This window comes from Lampetra fluviatilis, chromosome 6 (genome assembly GCF_964198595.1).
Source record: "Lampetra fluviatilis chromosome 6, kcLamFluv1.1, whole genome shotgun sequence".
Lineage (NCBI taxonomy): Eukaryota > Metazoa > Chordata > Hyperoartia > Petromyzontiformes > Petromyzontidae > Lampetra > Lampetra fluviatilis.
The window spans coordinates 3,473,477-3,492,807 of NC_136280.1; the positions used below are offsets into that span (position 1 = coordinate 3,473,477).

Sequence of the window (19,331 nt, forward strand, 5' to 3'; positions counted from 1 at the left end):
CCGGCTAAATGGTCGCTCTTAAATACCACTCTTGAAATTCGACCAAATCGAAGCGATGTGTTCAATGAAACAAATCCACATCGCAACAAAAATACGCATCTACGCGTTAAAAGAATACTGAAGGGTTGGGACGTTCGCTCGACCTTAACTGTATTAACTATACATGGTGGCGCATTAAACCCGCGCACGGTTCACCCCGCTTTGTGCCGGAAAAAAAAACGACGAGAGCTGCGCTCTGTGGGTGGAAGTTTTGAAGCGTTTACAAAAACCCCAGCCGTTTTACCTGGAAAAACCCCCGGTTTTGAAACTCGGCCAGCGGCGACCGAATGGCAAACAAAAGCCCGCTGCCTAGAATCGATAGGGCCAGCGAGAGCCTTTCTCAGAAGTGCCATTTAAAATGCTATTTTAACCCATTCCGGCAGCCTGAAAGCGCAAGTTGAGCGGCAGAGCTGAGTTTCGTCCCGCACCCCCCCCACTCCGCCCGCCCGCCCTCCTCCCTCGTGGTACAAGTTGCTCGTTGATCAAACGGGAAGCGAGGGAGGCGAGGGCCTCGGTATCGCCCGCGTGCCCCCCCCCCCCCCCGTGTGTTTTTTCGCGCCGCGGATTCTGCGACGTCGCGTTGCCTCGCTGTAGTTCCTCGCCGTGGCGCTCGCACGTGGCTCACGGGGGAGGTGGCTGAAAGGGACACGCGAGCGTCACTGGCCACCGCAACCTAGCACTTGGCTTGACGTTGAGAAATATTTAATCACTTTTTGATAAAAAATCTAAACCGATGTCAAGGTTTCGGTAGTTTGTGTTTTCCCCCGGAATACTTAGAAAAGCCACTTAATAACGCTTACGCTCCTGACGTTCAGGTGAACTGTTGGAAACCCGCTTGCTATGCTGCCTGGCTCGTTATACGAAGGGAAACCTGGTTTCCTCAATCTGAGGCCCCGTAAACTTAAGGGTTCGCGATGTTTGTACTAGCCATGTAACGATCGTGGATAATAATCAGGACGGTGACTTGAGTTTTATCCAACATTCAATCGCGCGCACCGGGCATCGTATATTATTTAACAACTCGCTCGCACCGTGGTAATACCGTGCGCTATTACGTTGAGGCTAATCGTGCGAGAAAAAAAACAACCCGAACGAGTGAAACGGACCAAAAACGAGAAACGCAATGATCGACGCGGTAACATTCTCGGGTAGAATCTCCTTCCCGAACAATCACGGCAAATCGAATCGCCGGGGCAGGTGGCGGTGGTGCGACCCGTTTGCGCATCGGTTGCGCACCTTGCGTCGATGCGCTCATGTCGGACGAGATTCTGTGGATGGAGTTGTCGGAGGGCGAACTCCCGAGCGCCTGCAGCCTCGTGCCCTCGTTCCTGAGCAGGGGGAGACACGGCGGAGGTGGACGGTGAGACACGCCGACCACGGGGGGGGTCATAGCAACCCCCCCCCCCCCCCCGCTGCTTGCTTCATTCCTTCGTTCGTAATTTGTTTACAACACGATCAGCGTATTAAATGATCTTGACGGTCCGCATGGTGAAATGCGAAACAGAGTTTGTTCAATATAATTAAAACAAAAAAATTACAAAACGAAATAATAATTAATAAAAATCATCAGCAAGAACACATGGCACACGCACATGCTAGGGGTTGTGATGCGATACTTTTAACTGGATGCGGGGCAAAGGCGGTAGCGCAGTGCTTAGTGTGCTGCGGTAAGAACCCACCAACCTGAGATCTATTCCTATCGACTGCGAACAAACAACAATGTTCCACCACCACCACTGAGCGCTGACTAGCTTAGCAAAGTGCGGTTGTAGCAATTCTTTGATTGACGTGCCACAATGAGGCCCTCCCTGATCCAGCAGTGGATTGACAAAGTGCTGCGAGTGGCGTCAGTGATTTTCGCCGTGAGCTGCGTGTAACATTACCCCCCGGCGTTAGCACCAAAAAATGGGTTTTTAAATTGCGAGGCAGCTGCTTCGGAGGATGTTTGTTCTACCCCGCCACCCCCCCTGGATGTTCGCACGGTGACTCGTAAAACCAGACTTTGCACCAAATCCAAGCTGCCCTTTCCAAGCAATTTACAAACGTAAACGCCCTCAAGCAGTGAGTCACAACGACGGTGTGGGGCCGTGCGACGCCGCTCGCACATTTTGGAAGAGACACTGCAGGGGTAGAATGGGGTGTTTGGGTGGGAGTCGGAGAGGGACAGCAGTTGTCGAGTGAAGGCCGGGTGGCGTTCAACTCGGGGGGGGGGGGGGCTGGTGGGGGTGTTGGGGTGCCTGACGGGGCCCATGGGGCCACGTGGTCCGGAGCCACTGGCGCCTCTCCAGAAAGCGGCAGTCGTGGTTTTTCGTGGCGGGGCTGAAATCCCACGTGCGGTTCCAGTGACCCCATGTAAAAAAGTGGCCGAATTTTTGTTGGCACAGCGTAGCAACGTGGCTGTTGTTGTTGTCGTCGTTGCTCCTGATGTTTTGTTTTGTTGTTCGTGGTTATGATGATGATGTTCCTAATGTTGCCGTTTATTATTGGATAAAAGTCTCAAGTCGCGGTTGGATTGGGCAACGCTTGTCAAACGCAACAATAAAAAATCCAGCAGGGTAAATCGGTGAGAAAGTAAAAAGAAATTCTCACGAATTTAGTTTGGCAGACTGAAATTAAATGAAATGCGCTGAGAGTTCATGCTAAGTCACCTATCCCTTTGCAGTTTTCAAAACCGGTTCGTTGATCGTATTTTGGCAGTAACCCTGCAACTAAATCCCGCGGGACGATGACCTCCAGTGACAGCGGCGACGTGTGCTCTAATTGGCCAGGCAGCCGATCGCGTGGCCTCCGCCTCACGGCTCCAAGATTCAAGGTGACTCCCGGTGAAGCTCTCCTGCTCTGGGGAGCGGTGGGAGGGGCATTCAGAGGGCATTCTAAAGGGCAAGGGGAGAGGGCAGGGAGAGAGCGTTTGCAGGAACGGAAAATCCGTCCACGGCGGTTTATTGGAATGTTGGATTTTATGGGCCCTGGGCAGGTGTCAAAGGTGAAATATTTTCGGAACTTTCAACCTCATTCAATGACGAAGTTTCAAATGAAACATCATTCATTGCAAATAAAGTGGTCATGGGGTCGGGGGGGGGAGTTCTCTGGTAAAATACAAATATACAGAACCACAGATTAGCCCCTCCGTTACATAGACGTGATTGGTTTATGGAAACGCGACCGATTCCTGGAAACCTTGTAGCCACTGTAGATTCTAGACGCACCACAATGGCAAAAAAACATTTAATTCTTGGACGTAAGTCGAGTCCGTGAATCGTGACAATTCTATGAATTGTTGTTGTCGGGGGGGGGGGGAGGCGGATAGGGGGAGATGATTGATTACATAAACGGCGATGAATGTCCTGCATTCGCGTCGACAATTACTGGCGAGGGAGGGGAGGAAGCAATGGGAGGGAGGGTGGGAGAAATGGGAGGGAGGAAGCGGGTGATGGTGGGAGCGACCGAGCGAGGGTCGATTAGTGGAGCAGTGTTCCACACTCACCCAAGCCGCAAGCAATCCTTAATGTCGGCCAGCCATGAGTGCATCTGCAGAAAATCAACCGTTTCCAGGATGTATTCCATCGAATCCCTCGTCTGCAATCAACGACACACAAACACACGCATCAGCCGTTAACCGCTGTAACCTTTCAGAGTAATAATATTTGTGTGCAACAGCAGTGACTTGCAGCATCAGCATTTCTGGTTTTGGAATGTGTGCGAGTGTATGTCTGTAGGTGAGTGGACGAGTGCATCTCATGCACGAGCAGCACGATTGTGGCTATGCAACCCAAGCTGTGGACGGTATATAGTAAACCAAGGAGGAAGAATAATAATACACGAACACTCAACTCCTGAAGCCCTCTCGTGGGTGGCAGACCTCGACATTGGCATTTAGCTGCTGAACGCATGGTGAGTAAGTGAGTGGGCGAGTGCCCGAGCGAGCGAGCAATTGTTTGTACGAACTGTCTATCGGCGTTGGGCTGAGCAAGCCAAGGCACGGGGCAGCGTCCTTAACCGCTGCAGCGGGAGGGGGCGAGGCCGTCTTATCTGCACGACTGCTTGCGTGTGCAAAAAAAAATAAAAGTTCACAAATAGTCCGAATGGCTTCGGGCTAAGGCTGCTAAGACATGCACTGATATACTAATGGCCATTGTTTGTTTTTTTGCCATTGCAAACCTCAACGACGAGACCCCAAACTGGGGAACGCTGCCATAAAAGAGAGAACACAAAAAAACCAAGACGACTACACGAATGCTCGACAGTGCACGCAGCGAGTCTGCCGACTGCGCAAGAACGCTACAAGCGAGACGTCGTTTACCCGCGTAATTGTATCCTCTTAAAGCGGTAAATAAATATTCAAGATGCTTTGCCACAGGCGACATTATCTCCGCTGCTGCTGCAACAACCAAACTCGTTCTACAAACTACTTGAGTCGGCTTCACGCAACCTCCGCAAGCCTTCAAATGGAATCTCGGGAGGGTGACAGGGGAGGGGGAGGCCGGGGTGGAGTGCCAATCCAACACGTTGGGCAGTGGGCTCGCTGGCGGCTGATGTAAGAGGCACGGGAGGTGACAACAGAATGAGCGACGCCACGCGATGACCACTGATTGGGCCCGGCAACCCCCACCCTTCCCACCGCCCCTGACTCCCCCACAAACGCTCTCAAGCTCGAAGCCCATCAACCAAACTGAGGCACCGGAACGACCACAATGCATTCACAATAAAGGTGTAAAGATGAGGGCCCGGTTATGGATTCCAAGTCCCGGTTGAGTCTCAAGATCTCTCCCTCGAGGGACCTGACTTGGAACGTTTGGCCAATTTCGTGATTTGGGTATTTTAGTTCCTTCACGGGGGAGGAAACCGGAGTTGCCCGGAGGGGGGGGGGGGGCACCGAAAATTCCGTGCAGATATTACGGGCTCGCTGGCATCCTACTTTCTGTGCCGCAATTCCCACTGGTACGCCTCGTGTATATCTCCGCCGGTGGCTGTTCTTCACGAGCGTGCGACCCGCAGCACGATCCGCCAACACAAGGAGCTGGGCATGCCGGCGGCTTCCGCCGCGACCAAAAACACGTGTCCAAGCTGCCCTAAGTTTTGCCGTTGCCAAGAAAACAGCGCCAAACAAAATCTAAGCAAAGCGGCCGATAAATCTGCATTTCCAGGCGGTGGCGTTTATTGCCTTGAGTGCGATGGGGGGGGCCGCCGGCTCCGCGAATCTTACAGACGGCTCCCGTGTGGGGGGAAACAAACAAACATCAGCTTCTGCAACTGCAACTTACGAACAGGGCCACCTCGGTTCGATTCCCGGCCGTGGTTAACGTGGGCGGCAAGTGATACCAGAACTTGTCTTGAACTGCCAGCCCCCCCACCCCACCCACTGAGCCCCCCCCCCACAATCATCAAGCTGCAGTGACCAGCATGGTGAAGTATGGTCAAACAATTAATCCCGATGACTGGCACAGAGGGGACACCATCAACCAGCAGTGGATTGATCGGCAGTAGTTGTTAATCGCGCATGAAGTTAGATTTTCAGCATCTGCCTGCACAGAGCGAATGATGGGCGGTGCTCACCTCCTTTGGCAGCCCCGGGCCAAGTGGTGGAAATTCCACATTATTATGTTCAGAAAATGCCTGTGAAATGTTCACCGTTTAAGCCCTCCCCAGACCACCACCCCCCTCCCACCGACACAAAGGCTCCATTTTCTTTTACGTTACCTCGATTTTACTTGCATTTACAGAACTATTCCCGACTCTCAACACAAAAATGAGAAATATGGGAATAGGGCTTATACATTTCTAAAACCATTTAAGATTAGCGCGGTGATCGTGGCTTTTTGTTTTTTACACCCAAGTCAAAGTTCATAGGTCATGGAGAGCTCATCATCATTACCATAGGTTCCTGGTTCCTTCCTGTCTGAATAAACCCTGACACATCTCTGCTCTGCAAACAATAGTCAAGCAAGTTCTGTGACCGGATGGACTGACGCACAGACAAACAAAGTTTCTGAACAATGTGGACATGGGAAACCAGTCTCTGTGCAATAGAAGCATTGTTGACTTTACTGTGCGGGCGCCACGTGTTACCGCGCACTCCAGATGGTACTCATTTTATCAACCCTAGAGGGACGACGACGATTGATGATGATGACAATGCTGGGGGGCCGAGCCGACCCTGACCAGGGTTTAAACTCACGATTTCGTGAATTTAGGGGGGACGGTGGAGGGGGGGGGGCCTGCACCCTCCACCAACATCTGCCAGCAAGGGCGCTCGGCATTGGTTAGCGCCTCTCTCGCTATAAGTGTCATCTTGAGTATTATTATTGATATTATTGTTACTGGGGTGCGTGTTCTGGTTGAGGCAGGCGCTGTGTCGTAACGGCGGTACAGTCCGAGAGAGCGGGCGGGCGGGCGAGCGAGCGAGCGGACGCTCCTGTAATTGTGTAAACATTCATGCCGCGTTCTGCAGCGAGAGATAACGGTGCCCCGGGCAGCACAGCGGCATGGCAGGCTCCGTGGCCGACTCCGCCACCACCACATTGTGTTTAGTTCACAAACTCGCCTACCCGCTAAAAAAAAACCACCGTCCCATCTACTCCTTCTGCCTGAAAAAAAAAGCATTTGCCATCTTGACAGACAACGCTGGTATTACAGCTATGCAGGGCTTCGCCATGGCGCTGCACAGCTCGCTCCGATGCGTCACGCAAGTCCCGGCGAGGAGTTCTCATTTTATCCCGAATCCCCGTTGGCGGAGTGCGTGGGTGGAAACGATTAAGAGGACCCGCGCGGCACTTTATTTGGTCTCGGTTTCCTGCCGTTTGGACAGCTCGCGACCCCCGGATGGGGACTTGGCGAATGATCCTCCCCCATCTCCATCTCTGTGTCTCTCCCGTGTCTCTCTCCGTGTCTCCTGAGGACTGCGGCGGCATCCAAATTAAAACAGCTCCTCGTGTGTCCTATCGCTGGCTGAGCCGCAGGCTCGGCCGACTGACGCTCGCGAATGTTTTCAGAGCATGCGCGTATTTAAGTTTATGGGGGTTTTTTTTTAGATGAAAAAATATATATTTTGGAAAAAGTCAACGGTTTTTGTTTGGGGGCTCTCGTCCAAACGGCGATGGATTAATTTCCTCGTAATGTAATGCTTGCAATTTATTTTTTTACTTCCTCTCTCTTACCACATGAACATATATATATTTTCGGATTGCTACATATGTTTAATGAAAATACGTTAAAAAAAACATTGAGAGTACTATTGCAAAAATGTAATTACTATAACTATATACTGCAAACATGTGATTTGCATTAGGTCCCTTGGTATAAGGTTCAATCTCCAACTCTTATTATCCACTCTACCTCTCTAGCCTCTCTAAGTGCCATGAAGAAGGACCATTGTCTAAAACGTCACCTGTTATTTACTCTTTCAAGGCCAAGGTGTTAGTGACTAATGCGTTTAGTTTGTTTTTTTACATACTAGACATCAGACTCAAAAGAGGTCGGTGGTGGTAAGCGAACGAGGTTGTTATGTGGGAATGTGACTACGAAGGCAGGTTCGTAGATAGGTAGGTGAAAGATAAGTTGGTGGGCAGGTCGGATTAATGTTGAATCCTAAGGCTCACAATGCACGCATCGTTACCGTCTTTTGTAAGCGTCGTTGTCTTTCAACTCTTGCGTGGCAAACGCCGTGGGTTCACGTCGCGGGTTCACGTCGCGGGTTCACGTCGCGGGTTCACGTCGCGGGTTCACGTCGCGGGTTCACGTCGCGGGTTCACGTCGCGGGTTCACGTCGCGGGTTCACGTCGCGGGTTCACGTCGCGGGTTCACGTCGCGGGTTCACGTCACCGGTGCAGCAATGAGCGGCCACAACGATCGCCAAAAATGTTCAAGGATCACTCCTCGAATCGAATCGCGCCCCGAAAGACCATCGCACTCGTTAGTTTCCACATCGCCTCCCTGCGATCTCCTGTGACTGCCACCACTGCCCACAATCTTGGGCTGTGGTCGTCCTTGTACGAGTGCCTCGTAGCTCAATGGGCCTCACCGGCTGACATAATAAAGCCCGAGTCTGAGGGTGTCCATGTAACTCTATGAACCTCTATGCAATTCTACGATTCTCCAAGTAACTCTGTGGATCTCTATGCAGCTGTGTAACTTCAATGCCCTGTGGACTGCCACCTCTGCCACAGAGCCGCTGCTCAGCTCAACGGAGCCTCACCGGCTGACATAACAAAGTCCTGAGCTCGACCGCGAACGTGACATCCGCCAAACTCCCCGGGAGTTTCTTTGCTCCCCACCCTCGCCCTGCCGAGGTTGTCCGAGGCAAAGCGCCAAACCGGGCACGGCCGGCGGAAGATGTTCCCCGGCATCAACCAGGCAATCATGCGGGCGGGGAGAAGGGCTGGTGGACCACGGGGAGGAGGGGCGATGGACGATCGTCACGCGATCCGGCGGCCCGGGTTCCGTGTGGCCGAGCGTCGCAGCGGCCGAGGAGGGATGCCGTGCCGATTGCGCGTCAACGCGGCTGCGCGTGAATCTCCACGAGCGGAAGGATCGACGTTCGAAAAACAAATTCCTACCACTTCGTTGCTCATGGACAACTGGACCATGAGTGCGCGTTCACGTGAACCGTGCATGTACCTGCGTGCATGTACACACACGTGGAGTCTATACTGTTGTTGTCACACCGGTTTCTCTAAATAAGGGGACTTTCTGTCTCGTTGGGCTCTTGACCGGCTTCAATAAGGGACTCGTATGCCTGGATCAGTGCTACATGTGTCCATTCTGCCTATTCCTACCCGCATGCCTAAACCAACAGGGTCTGTTCCACCGCGGTGGCGAGATGTTAACTACCTCGTCGGGTGTGCAGGAGGTCGTGGGTTCGATCCGGACCCTGACACCTGCTGCTGTACATTTCCACACGATGAGCCACTTCGTTGAGTTATCATTTGTGGCCAGGTCGCTTCTAAGAAAAAAAGCTATATTTAGATCAGTGGGCCTTACCTGGTAAAATGAAAATAGTTCGGAATAGTTTCAAAGTTTAATTTAGACCTCCCGTCAATTGAATCTCACTGCTTCTCCATCCATGGTCCCTGGGTCTTTCTCACGACTACCTCAAGACAGCGAACCTCGCCACTCCGCGCGGCCTCGGGAGTGAATCCAGACCCGGCAAAGGAGCGAAAGCGACGTCACTACCGCCACCAACGCCACCGCCGTGTGGTGGCGAGTGACGGATGGAGTTCAGTTTGCTCAAATTCTGCGCATTCGCTGTCGAGTCACGAATCCGCCCTGGCCAACGTGCACGTTCAGCGAAAACCGTACTTTCGTTCCGCCGCAGCTGTAACCCACAGAGGTCATTTGTTGCTGAGCCAGCAGCAGCGAGGTCGCAACCTCCGGGGGGGGGGGGGCATCTCACCGCAACGATTGGGCCCCCCCCCTCCCCGTTCTTGCGCCACTCTCGGCGGCTACGTGACGGGGAAGCGGTGACGTCCTTCGGCGGAGCACCGGAATAAATGAATTGAAAAAGCTTAACGAACGTAAGAAGCGCTTCTGCTTTTAAGCGGCGCGTAATGAAACGGGTTGCGTCTGCGTGCGTGCGTGCGCGCGCGCTTGTGGATGTGCGCTAAGTAATTAATTAATCGCGCCTGCCCGGAGACTTGTGAAGAGCGACATGCGAGGGTTTCCGGCGCGACAATCTCGCGGCGTGCAGACGACGCGTGGTTTCCTGCCACCGCCGTGAGCCCAGCCCCAGGCCGTATCGGTCGCGACACTGCCGAGTATTTTCGGCAGCGCAAATAGAACCCTTCTGGGAATTTGAGAGGCCCTTTTTTTTCATGTGCAGTGTTTTATCAGCTCGAACGACTTTCCTGTTCATATGTACAATGGATATTTTTTTTTCTTCTCTCTCCTTTATTTTCTCTCCCCTATTTTCCTTAACAAAAATGTCACGCTAGCTCGGTCCGCTTTGCCACGAAAGGCCGATGTGGCGCTGCCAAGTTTGCGCTCGCCGTGCGATGCGTTTTTTTTGTCCACGGCGCGTACATGCGTACGTTCGTTCGTGAGTGGGTGCGTGAGTGAGTGCGTTTGTGAGTGATTGGGTGCGTGAGTGAGTGAGTGGGTGCGTGCGTGAGTGAGTGAGTGGGTGCGTGCGTGAGTGAGCGAGTGGGCGAGCAAGTGAGCGCGGCGTCGAATGCTAGGAATGCTGTTACTGAAAATGAGAAGGATCTGCAAAGCAACGTTGTCAACCGCATCCCCTTGTGCATCGCTCGAGTCGTTCTCTCGCTGCCGCCCCTCTGTCCGGCTTCACCCCCCGCCCCCCTGTTACCCCCCCCCCCGCGCCTACTCTACCCCGTGTCTGGCCACGTTTCTCTGCGACGTGTGTCCGGGATGTGTCCGAGACGCGCGACGTTCACCGGTAATGAACGCCGCCACCGCGTTGGCGAGACACGCGCTGGGTCCTGGTGTCCCAGTGCAGGCCTGGGTCAAAAGCGATTGTCGCCGTGTCGTGTGTAATGAATTGTGATTGTGTCATCTGTTATGGATCGCAGCCGCAATGGAACTGCGCTAACGTTGCTGCTGTAACTGCACTAACTTTCACTGACCCCCCCATGTCTCTCCCAGTGTCTCTCCCCGTGTCTCTCCCCGTGTCTCTCCGCGTGTCTCTCCCCGTGTCTCTCTCCCCGTGTCTCTCTCCCCGTGTCTCTCTCCCCGCGTCTCTCCCCGTGTATCTCCCCGCGGGCCCCCGCGGGCCCCCGCGGGCCCCCGTGACCCCACGTCGTGAAACGAAGATGCGTGGAACGCACCTTGAGCACGAAGGTGTTGTCCTTCTCGGGCATCTCCAAGGGGTTGGTCTTGCGCACCTCCAGGATGGAGGAGCACGGCACCGAGATCTTTGCTTTGCTCGACTGCAGGACACAGCACGAGGGTCGGGGGTGGAGGGGGGAGGCACGAGGCAGGTTCACAGCGGCCGTGCGTACAGGCGTGGTACGCGGGTGTGCGTGCGGCGAGCGCGCGCGTCGGTTGTTAGTCACAGGCGTACCGCGCGATGATCCCAGCGACCCGAGTTTGATTCCCGGGAGACACAGTCGAGCGCCGCGGGTATCTGGTGCAGTGGGGCGCGTGAAACGTCGGCGTTGGCGAGCGTGGTGCAGGCCACACGACGATTCCCCATCACATACGGTCGAGCAACTCCCATGACCGACGCAGCGCCGGGAGGCCTTCATTGAGTAGTTGTGTTGACAAAGAGCCGTTACAAATAAAAATGGTGTGGCGGCGGTGGGGGGGGGGGAGTAAAGAGGTAAAAATCGTGATCAGCCATGATCAATCCACTGCTAGAATGAAAGCCGCCCAAACCCCCGCCAAGCCATCATCGCCTTTCATCGTCTCGTCGCGAAGAGCCGATTCACGGGGCACCTGTGCGCGAGCCGATATAATCGTTAGGCGGCAAGGAGAACGAGGGGGCTGCCTGGGTGAAGTGGGGGGGGGGGTGCTCGTAAGCTCCCCCCCAACTCCCCCATCAAACGGAGCGTTTCTTCCCGCGCACGACGATTATCGTCGCCGTTCATTTTCCGTAATAAGGGCAACAGAGACCCGCGGCGCGGCGGTTAAAGAGCGTCTATCACGTGTGTCGCCTCCGCCGTCAGCTGGCCGGAGCGCGCAGTTTTATTGACTCCCCCCCCCACCCCCCCCCCCGTCTGCTTCGAATTTCCCATTTCGCTCCAGAGACTCTCGCATGTTAAAATGTTTTTCTTCCGAAAACTCTTTTCTCACGGCGTCGTTTTCTTGCACGCACCGACGCATCTTTATAACTTCCTCCGTATCGTTGTCGTACATTTTTTTTTGGCATCTTAACCGTGTGGGGGGGGGGGCGATAAAGAATTCCTTTTTGTTCAAAAGAGGCCTTTAGCTCGAGGGGACCTCTAGAGAGAGAGCCTCCAGAGGGAATTTTGGCCAAATGTCTCGTAAGAGATGGGAGGGCACCCACACTTTGCCCCACCACACGCGGATCCCGCCGACCGACCCGCCGACCGTGGTGTACACATTCATACCGCCGGGCGCACAGAGGCGGGGTGGGGGGGGGCGGTGATTTTCCGAAACTCGCAAGACTTGTGGAACCGCGGTGACCCTTCCCGTTGTGAGTCCGGCGCGCTGAAACCATCGGCACCGCGGAAGCAACCCCCGCACGGCGAACAACCCGACAGCGGGGGCCGCCCAACGAAAGCCAGGGCCCCCCCCCCTCGCACCGCGGGGGCCAATCGTCGGGAACGAAAGCCGCGAAGCGGTCCAACGGAGAGGGGGCGAGAACGTGTCGCGTCCTGTTTTTCTCTTTTTTTTGTGTGCGCGCGTGTAACGCCGCTTTCCAAACAAAAACAAAACACAAATGCCCTTGCTCGTTGTGACCCGTCCAGTGGAGCTGCGACGGGGCTAAGTGATAGCGACGTTGCGCCGCCGCCACTCCGGGCATCGATTGAACCAATCGACCTTTGTCCCCCACCCACCACCACCCCCTCGAGCTCCATTTTCTTCTATGCATTGGGAATGCACGAAAAACAAAAGCCGGGGGGGCTGGGGGGCTCCCTCCCCCCCCAATCATCTGCCCGTCGGCTACCAACCGACCGGCCGACCAGCCGGCCCCCGATTTCTCACGTGTGCTCTCGTGCGCTTTACAGTGGCCGTCGGGTTTCTTTGTTTCTTTTGTTTACTCCTCACTGCTCGCGAATTCTTCCCTCCCGAGCGATGGACTTTGCGGGCCTCTCCACCCTTGCTCTGTAAACCAAAAGCGAGCTCCGTCGTTTTAGGCGTTTTATTTTCGCAAGCAGGGGAGGGGGGGGGGGAGGAAATAAATAAATAATGCCGCCACGGGCCATCGACGTTCCGTGAAAATCGAGCGTGCGCGGAGCCAAGCGGCGTTCGCGATTGCGAGCAATGACAATGTTTGACGGCAACCGTACAATTCTACGCTTCATTTGTCTTCCCGTTGTTCTCATCTCTTCTCCCCATTCCTCACGATCCTCCCTCCCTGCTTCCAATCTGATCCCTGGGTGCTTCAGGTCCCCCCCCCCGCCCCCCCCCCCGCCCCCCCCACAACTCAAATCAACCACCTCGTCCTCGCTCGTCAACTCATTCATCCGGCATGCGCCCAAGCTCTTCGGATCTCGGAAGCTAAGCAGGCTTGAGCCTGGATAGTATTTGGATGGGTGACCACCACCACCAAGGCTTGCCGGGTGTGTTGTAGGCATGGCAAGCTGGGAGGTGAGGGTCCAGACGATGGTCGTTGCTGAGCGTCACTCCCCCCTCTGTGCGTTGTCCTTCAAGTTCGTCAATTTTTGTCCCAGATGCCCTCACGAGTAACGGAATTGGCCCGAACATCCCAATGCAGGACGCCCCTCCTGGTGTCCCCCGCAGTTTCCCCTTCTTCTTTTTCTCAAAGACTTCACAGTACGATCCGAGAACGACCATTCTTACCACACGTCCGCCTCCGCGCCTTATATGTAAGGTTTACCGTCAGTGCATCTTGAAATCCAAATTCCTGAATGAGCACGGTCGCCGGTAACTGTACACGCCGTTGCCTCGAATGAACTGGGCCCCTCGATTTGCACTCACAGGCACCGGTAACAAATTAGCTTTTGGTAAATTATGCTGGGGGGGGGGGTGGGTGTGTGGGGGAGGGGTGGGTGGGGGGGGCGCGTTACGTAAGTGAGAGCGCGACGTGATGCGTGATGCTGCAGTGGTGGAGCCAGCGGTTCCCTGCGTGTGGCCTCCCACGCAGCCTCGTCGAGTGTGAGAAACGCAACGCGCAGACGAAGGCAGTCGTCGGGCTGTCCGGCTATGGACGTTTTCGCCCACCGCTCGCAAGAATTTGTCATCAGCCGTCCCTTTTTTTTGTTTGCTCTTTACGAGTCTGATGCATTTACACCAAACCGCAATATTTGCCACATTTGCAAATATTTTCCGGATCAGCTTTGTGCCCCTCGACGATGAGTCAACCCACGGCGCGGAACACGTCACGGCCGTGACGCCGTGTCTCTGGTTGCGTGTTTATTTCTAAACATTCAGATATTATCGTCGTTGTCCGTGCGCACAGGGGCATCGCGGGGTCACATTCCTAACGCGCCAGCTTCTCTCCTCCTCTTGCGTAAAGCGCCAAGTGTGTGGAGTATTCTAAATGTAATTTTTTTTATACATATATATACTTTTAGCGCACGCGATGCGATATTCTGGGAGGCGGCAGCAGCAGCGAGGGTCTTCGTGAGCCGCCGCTCGGCTGCCACCGCGGCGTTGAGGGCACTTCGCCCTCCCAGGAGCACCTGTCGGCGTTGTCACTGACGTCGACCTGAAACGCGCCCGGGTCCCGTGAGGCCCAAGAAGCTAAGAGCCAGGGCCGAGCCTGCGGAGAGTTGCGTGGACGCGCGGCCACCCATGACCGTGCAGGTCAGTCTCAGGGCCTGCACAGGAGCTACGTGTGGGAAGCATGTACTAGGAAATAAAATAATACAAATAAAACATAATAAAATAATTCTCACAAAGTTTCGGCCACAACGCAAGCAGCCGTCCTCAGGTGAAGACCAGGTCTGTCGGGGAGACAGCGTCTGTATGTGTGTAAGCATGTTGAACTTATTTCCATTCTACGTGACTTTACCGAAAGAACCAAGAAGATGAATCCCTGCAGTCACGAAAGCTTTAAATCGAAATTTAAGCATATACTACTAAAAGTAAAAAGTGTTTTTCTTTTACCAGGTAAGGCCCACTTAAATGCGTAGCTCTTTTTCGGATGAGACCTGGCCACAAACGATAGCTCGACGAAGCGGCTTATCCCGTGGAAATGTATGGCAGCCCAAACAGCCTCGACGCACACGTTGATCCTGAACGTGGAGGGAAAAAACTGGAGGACTCAGATAAAAATCCACGTGACCATGGGGTACAACGTGCAAACTTCCAGCGTACATTGTTGTACTGTACTTCTGCGCCACTGTTTATGCTACCCGCCGTCACCAGAACCGCACTCACTCGCGTGGCAGAGGCCGGTCAAATAACTCTCACGACCAGTGTTGACACGAGGGCTTAACTTGTCGGCAGCACACGGCACACGCAGCCTCCGCAGAGTCAATCGCTGAACAGATCTCAGCTTCATCCTCACAGCGGCTTTTGTGGCTAGCCATCGAACAAAGACGGTCACTGCATCGCGCGCTTTCAGATGTGCTTCTGTGGTCGTCTGGAATGCTCTTCCTTACGATATTAGGAAGCCGCTGGAGGCTATGCACTTTTACATCTAGATTGAAAACTAATTTCTCGAGAACTTTTACATCCAGATTGAAAACTAATTTCTCGAACTGCTTTTTGCGTTTCATTTGTTATCCTTCACCCTGCACCCTCGATGAGCACGGCTGGCTACGTACGCTGCGAAAGAAGTTCAACATGCTTACACACATACTGCCCGTAGATTCAACACTGCCCATAGACTCAACACTGCCCATTGACTAACACTGCCCGTAGATTCAACACTGCCCATAGACTCAACACTGCCCATTGACTAACACTGCCCATAGACTCAACACTACCCATAGACTCAACACTGCCCATTGACTCAGCACTGCCCATAGACTCAACACTGCACCTCCGATTATCACGGATGGCCACGTACGGCGAGAAAGAAGTTCAACATATGTGCATACACAAAAAACACGAAGAAAAAGATCCCCCGTATAGCCTGTAACAGACTGTTGGAGCAAGTGCTGTTAACGAGCACCTATGAAGGCCAGCACGGCACACGAGGGGGTGGGTGGCCAGCACCACGCCCGGCCGCCTTTGTCTCCCTAGTGTCGATTCTCACACACCACACCACGTACTCATTTGAGGCCGAGTCGACCTAGGGGAGGCCCAGGACCGGTGCAGAATATCATCACCGACGATGTTGGCCGTGATTGGGAATCGAACCCGGATCGCCAGGTTCGTAGCGCAGCGTAGCGCTAACCACTACACTACCGCTCACACACACACGGTGAGAAGTTCAAAATACGTGCATACACGCACACACGCGTATCTACTACTGCACTGAGAAACTCGATTCGTTGCGGGCCTCTCAAAGATGATTGATCCCACCCCGTGCCCCCACCACCCCCCATCTTGTGGTGCGCTGTCGGTGGGGACACGTGGGACACGTCGTGGCGTAGAGTTTTGTTTTGCGAGCGCTCGTCCGTGGGGCAGGGACCCCATCGGCGGGCGGACCCGGGGGAGACGAGGCGGGATGGGGGATGTGGTGCGGGCGGGCGGAGAAGAAGAGAGATGAGGTGGCATCGTGGTGGGCATGGAATTGGCGGAGGCCAACGGGCGCTCTGTGTGCGTGTGCGAGTTGGGGATTGGGTTTAGTGAGGGTGGGGGGTGGGGGGTGCAGGGAGGGTGTGGGTTACGCATGTTTAGTTCTTCCTTTTCTCGGAATTAGCCACAGGGCTCCCAGCCCAGAGGAAGTTTGAAGAGGTCTGTGAGATTACTGCCAGTTTCCGCTCGGTTTATTCGCTGGAGCAGCAGGCGAGTTAGGGAGCCGAGGGAGGGTGGAGGCTGGAAGTTTGGGGCGGCGGATGGGGGGAGGTATGGCGGGGGGGGGTGCTTGTGTTGTTTGGGAGCAATCGGTGGGGAGGAGAGGAGAGTAAGGAGGGGGGGGACGGTGGGTGGGAGAGTTCGGAGCCAACAGTGATCGAGCGGGAGGAGAGTGTTGAGGAACAGGGAGAGAGAGAGAAGCTAAATTACGGAGAAACGCTCGGCCGATCGTGTGACATCGGAACCGTTTTCGTTGTGAAGGAAAACCGCCTCGGAGGATTCCATGAGCTGGGCGACTGGCGGACGCGTCCGTCAAGTTACCGTCGGTGGCCACGTAAGAATTGTGCAAATATCGTTGTTGGATTTCGCGTTAAGTCGCTTTCAATAGAAGCGAGGTTCATCTTCTTGGTTCTTTCGGTAAAGTCACGTAGAAGGGAAAGAACCAAGAAGATGAATCCCTGCAGTCACGAAAGCTTTAAATCGAAATTTAGAAGCGAGGTATCGAAGTGGCTCTCATGGGGAGGACTTTGATGATTAAAACAAAAGACAAAGATCACCCGTATAGCCTGTAACAAACTGTTGGAGCAAGTACTGTTAGCGAGCACCTATGAAGGCCGGCACGGCACACGAGGGAGTGTGTGTCCAAAACTACACCCCAGTGGCGATGTTTACACATCACACCAGATACTAATTTGAGGCTTAGTCCACCTAGGGGAGGCCCAGCACCGGTTCAGATGATCGTCACCAGTGTTGGTGGCCTTGAGCAGGAATCGAACTCTGGTTGCCAAGGTTCGTAGTGCAGTGCACTCACCTGCTACGCCACCGCTCACCACCGATTAAAACGTGCACATAACATACGTTATGCACACACACACACGCCGCACACACACACACATACCACGCACGCACACACACACATGCGGCACACACACACGCGGCACACACACCCGCGCACGCACACATACACACGCCGCACACACACACACCCCGCACAACACACACACCCCGCACACACACGCCCCGCACACACACGCACCACACACACACACACACCCGCGCACGCACACATACACACACCGCACACACACACACACCCCGCACACACACACCCCGCACACACACACCCCGCACACACACACCCCGCACACACACACACGCGCGCGGGTTGCACACGTCAGCGAATGTTTTAATGAATGGATCGTTATCGAGGGTGACCCCTGATCTTGCCAAAAAAACAAAAGGCCCTGGGTAGCGGTGGACGTTGGACGCTCGCTGCGCTCCGTTATTGAATTATTTCAGGGATCATTTCCCCGGTCGCCTGTCGTGGAAAAGTGCGCAGACAAACTTGAGGCGAAAAAATCCCCCCCCCACCAACTCAACTCGCCAATTAAATCGATCTCTCTGCGACGTTCCCGCAATTGGCATCGACCATCCCCCCCCCCCCCCCATCGTCTTCGTGGTCGTCGTCATCACGGTCCATTGGCTCTCCACAGTTGGATGAAGACCCCATCACCAACTGCTGTATATCCAGTGCTGGATGAAGATATTCCCATTTCAGCGTCGGTGTACGGTGCGTTTTTTCTGGAAGACTTTGCAGTTTTTTCCTGGATTTTTCTGTTTGCGCAGTCACTATAAGATGTTTTCCTGTTCATGTTTTAGTTTTTTTTATTTGTTGCGGTTGCGCCCGATTCAAGAGCCGAATGGCTCACAGGGCTATACCTAATAAATGAAACTGAAAACTGAATCACGATTGTCCGTTGTCAAGCCACTATTGGATGAAAGGTTTGTCGTCATCCATTGTCGATCCACTGCTGGATGAAGGCCTTTCCCACATCGTCGCCATCATCCCTCACCGCTCAACGATGCAACAATCCCATCTCTAATTCCCGCGCGTTGTATTTGTTTCATGCGAGATCGATCCATCAACTAACTGCAAGTTCATCTCACCTAGTACCACGAGCTGACAGACCTAAGGGGGGCAGAGGGGGGTGGGGGGTGGGGGGAGGGCGGTGCGCTGAGACTCAAGGCCGCCTGGGCAGTCGCTCGGCTGTTACAACCGCGTGGCGTGGCAAATCCACGACCAAAACTCGCGACGTTCGGCTGCCCCCCCCCGAACGGGGTTCTGCGTTCACTTCCACACGACACAGACGCCATTCGCTCGAGTTGGCTAGACGGTTTACGATCCGACCTTGTGTGTAGATCGTTGCCACTCGCGTCATGGGGGCACCACGGTGGCTAGGAGATGTTGACTGCCTCGCCTGCTATGGAGGAGGTCGTGGGTTCGATCCAGACCCTGACGCCTGCTGCTGTATATTTGGAGTTTGCGTGTCTCTCTCCCCGTGGTCGCGTGGATTTTTCCGCGGGTCGTCGAGTTTTTCCGTCCACATTTAGAATCGACGTGCGTTCAGAATATGTTGCTGCAATAACTTTCCACGCGATAAGCCGCTTTGTTGAGCTATCATTTGTGGCCAGGTCGCTTCTGAAAACGAGCTGTATAGCTCAGTGGGCCTTACCTGGTGAAATAAAATAAAAAGTTAATAGTTTAGTTTTGTTCTCCAATTCCTGTTTCTCAGTGTAAAGTCAAATGTGCCACCTCTCCGCTTTCATCTAGCAGTGGATAGATCGGTCCATTTTGTACTTGTCCCCCTCTTCTACTCTAACACGGGTGTGGCCTAAACCCTCGCCGCACCTTTCTGCTCAGGTTGCACAAATGTCAAGCGAGGAATTGTGGGTTGGCGGGCCGGGGACGCGAGGTGGCAGAGGCAAGGCAAGCCCCTCACAGGTTT

General features: G+C 54.2%; 1 protein-coding gene across 4 annotated transcripts in view; it reads right to left on the bottom strand.

Moving 5' to 3' along the window:
* LOC144933053 (SH2B adapter protein 1-like) overlaps positions 1-19,331 on the bottom strand; it is a 78,121-nt gene that overhangs the window by 10,703 nt on the left and 48,087 nt on the right. For all 4 annotated transcript variants that reach the window (XM_078857533.1, XM_078857535.1, XM_078857534.1 and 1 more), the window contains exons 4-6: positions 10,815-10,916; positions 3,524-3,615; positions 1,276-1,367 (exon numbers count right to left, since the gene is read on the bottom strand). In XM_078857533.1, coding sequence (XP_078713659.1) covers positions 1,276-1,367; positions 3,524-3,615; positions 10,815-10,916 — 286 coding nt within the window. The remainder of the gene's footprint in view (positions 1-1,275; positions 1,368-3,523; positions 3,616-10,814; positions 10,917-19,331) is intronic.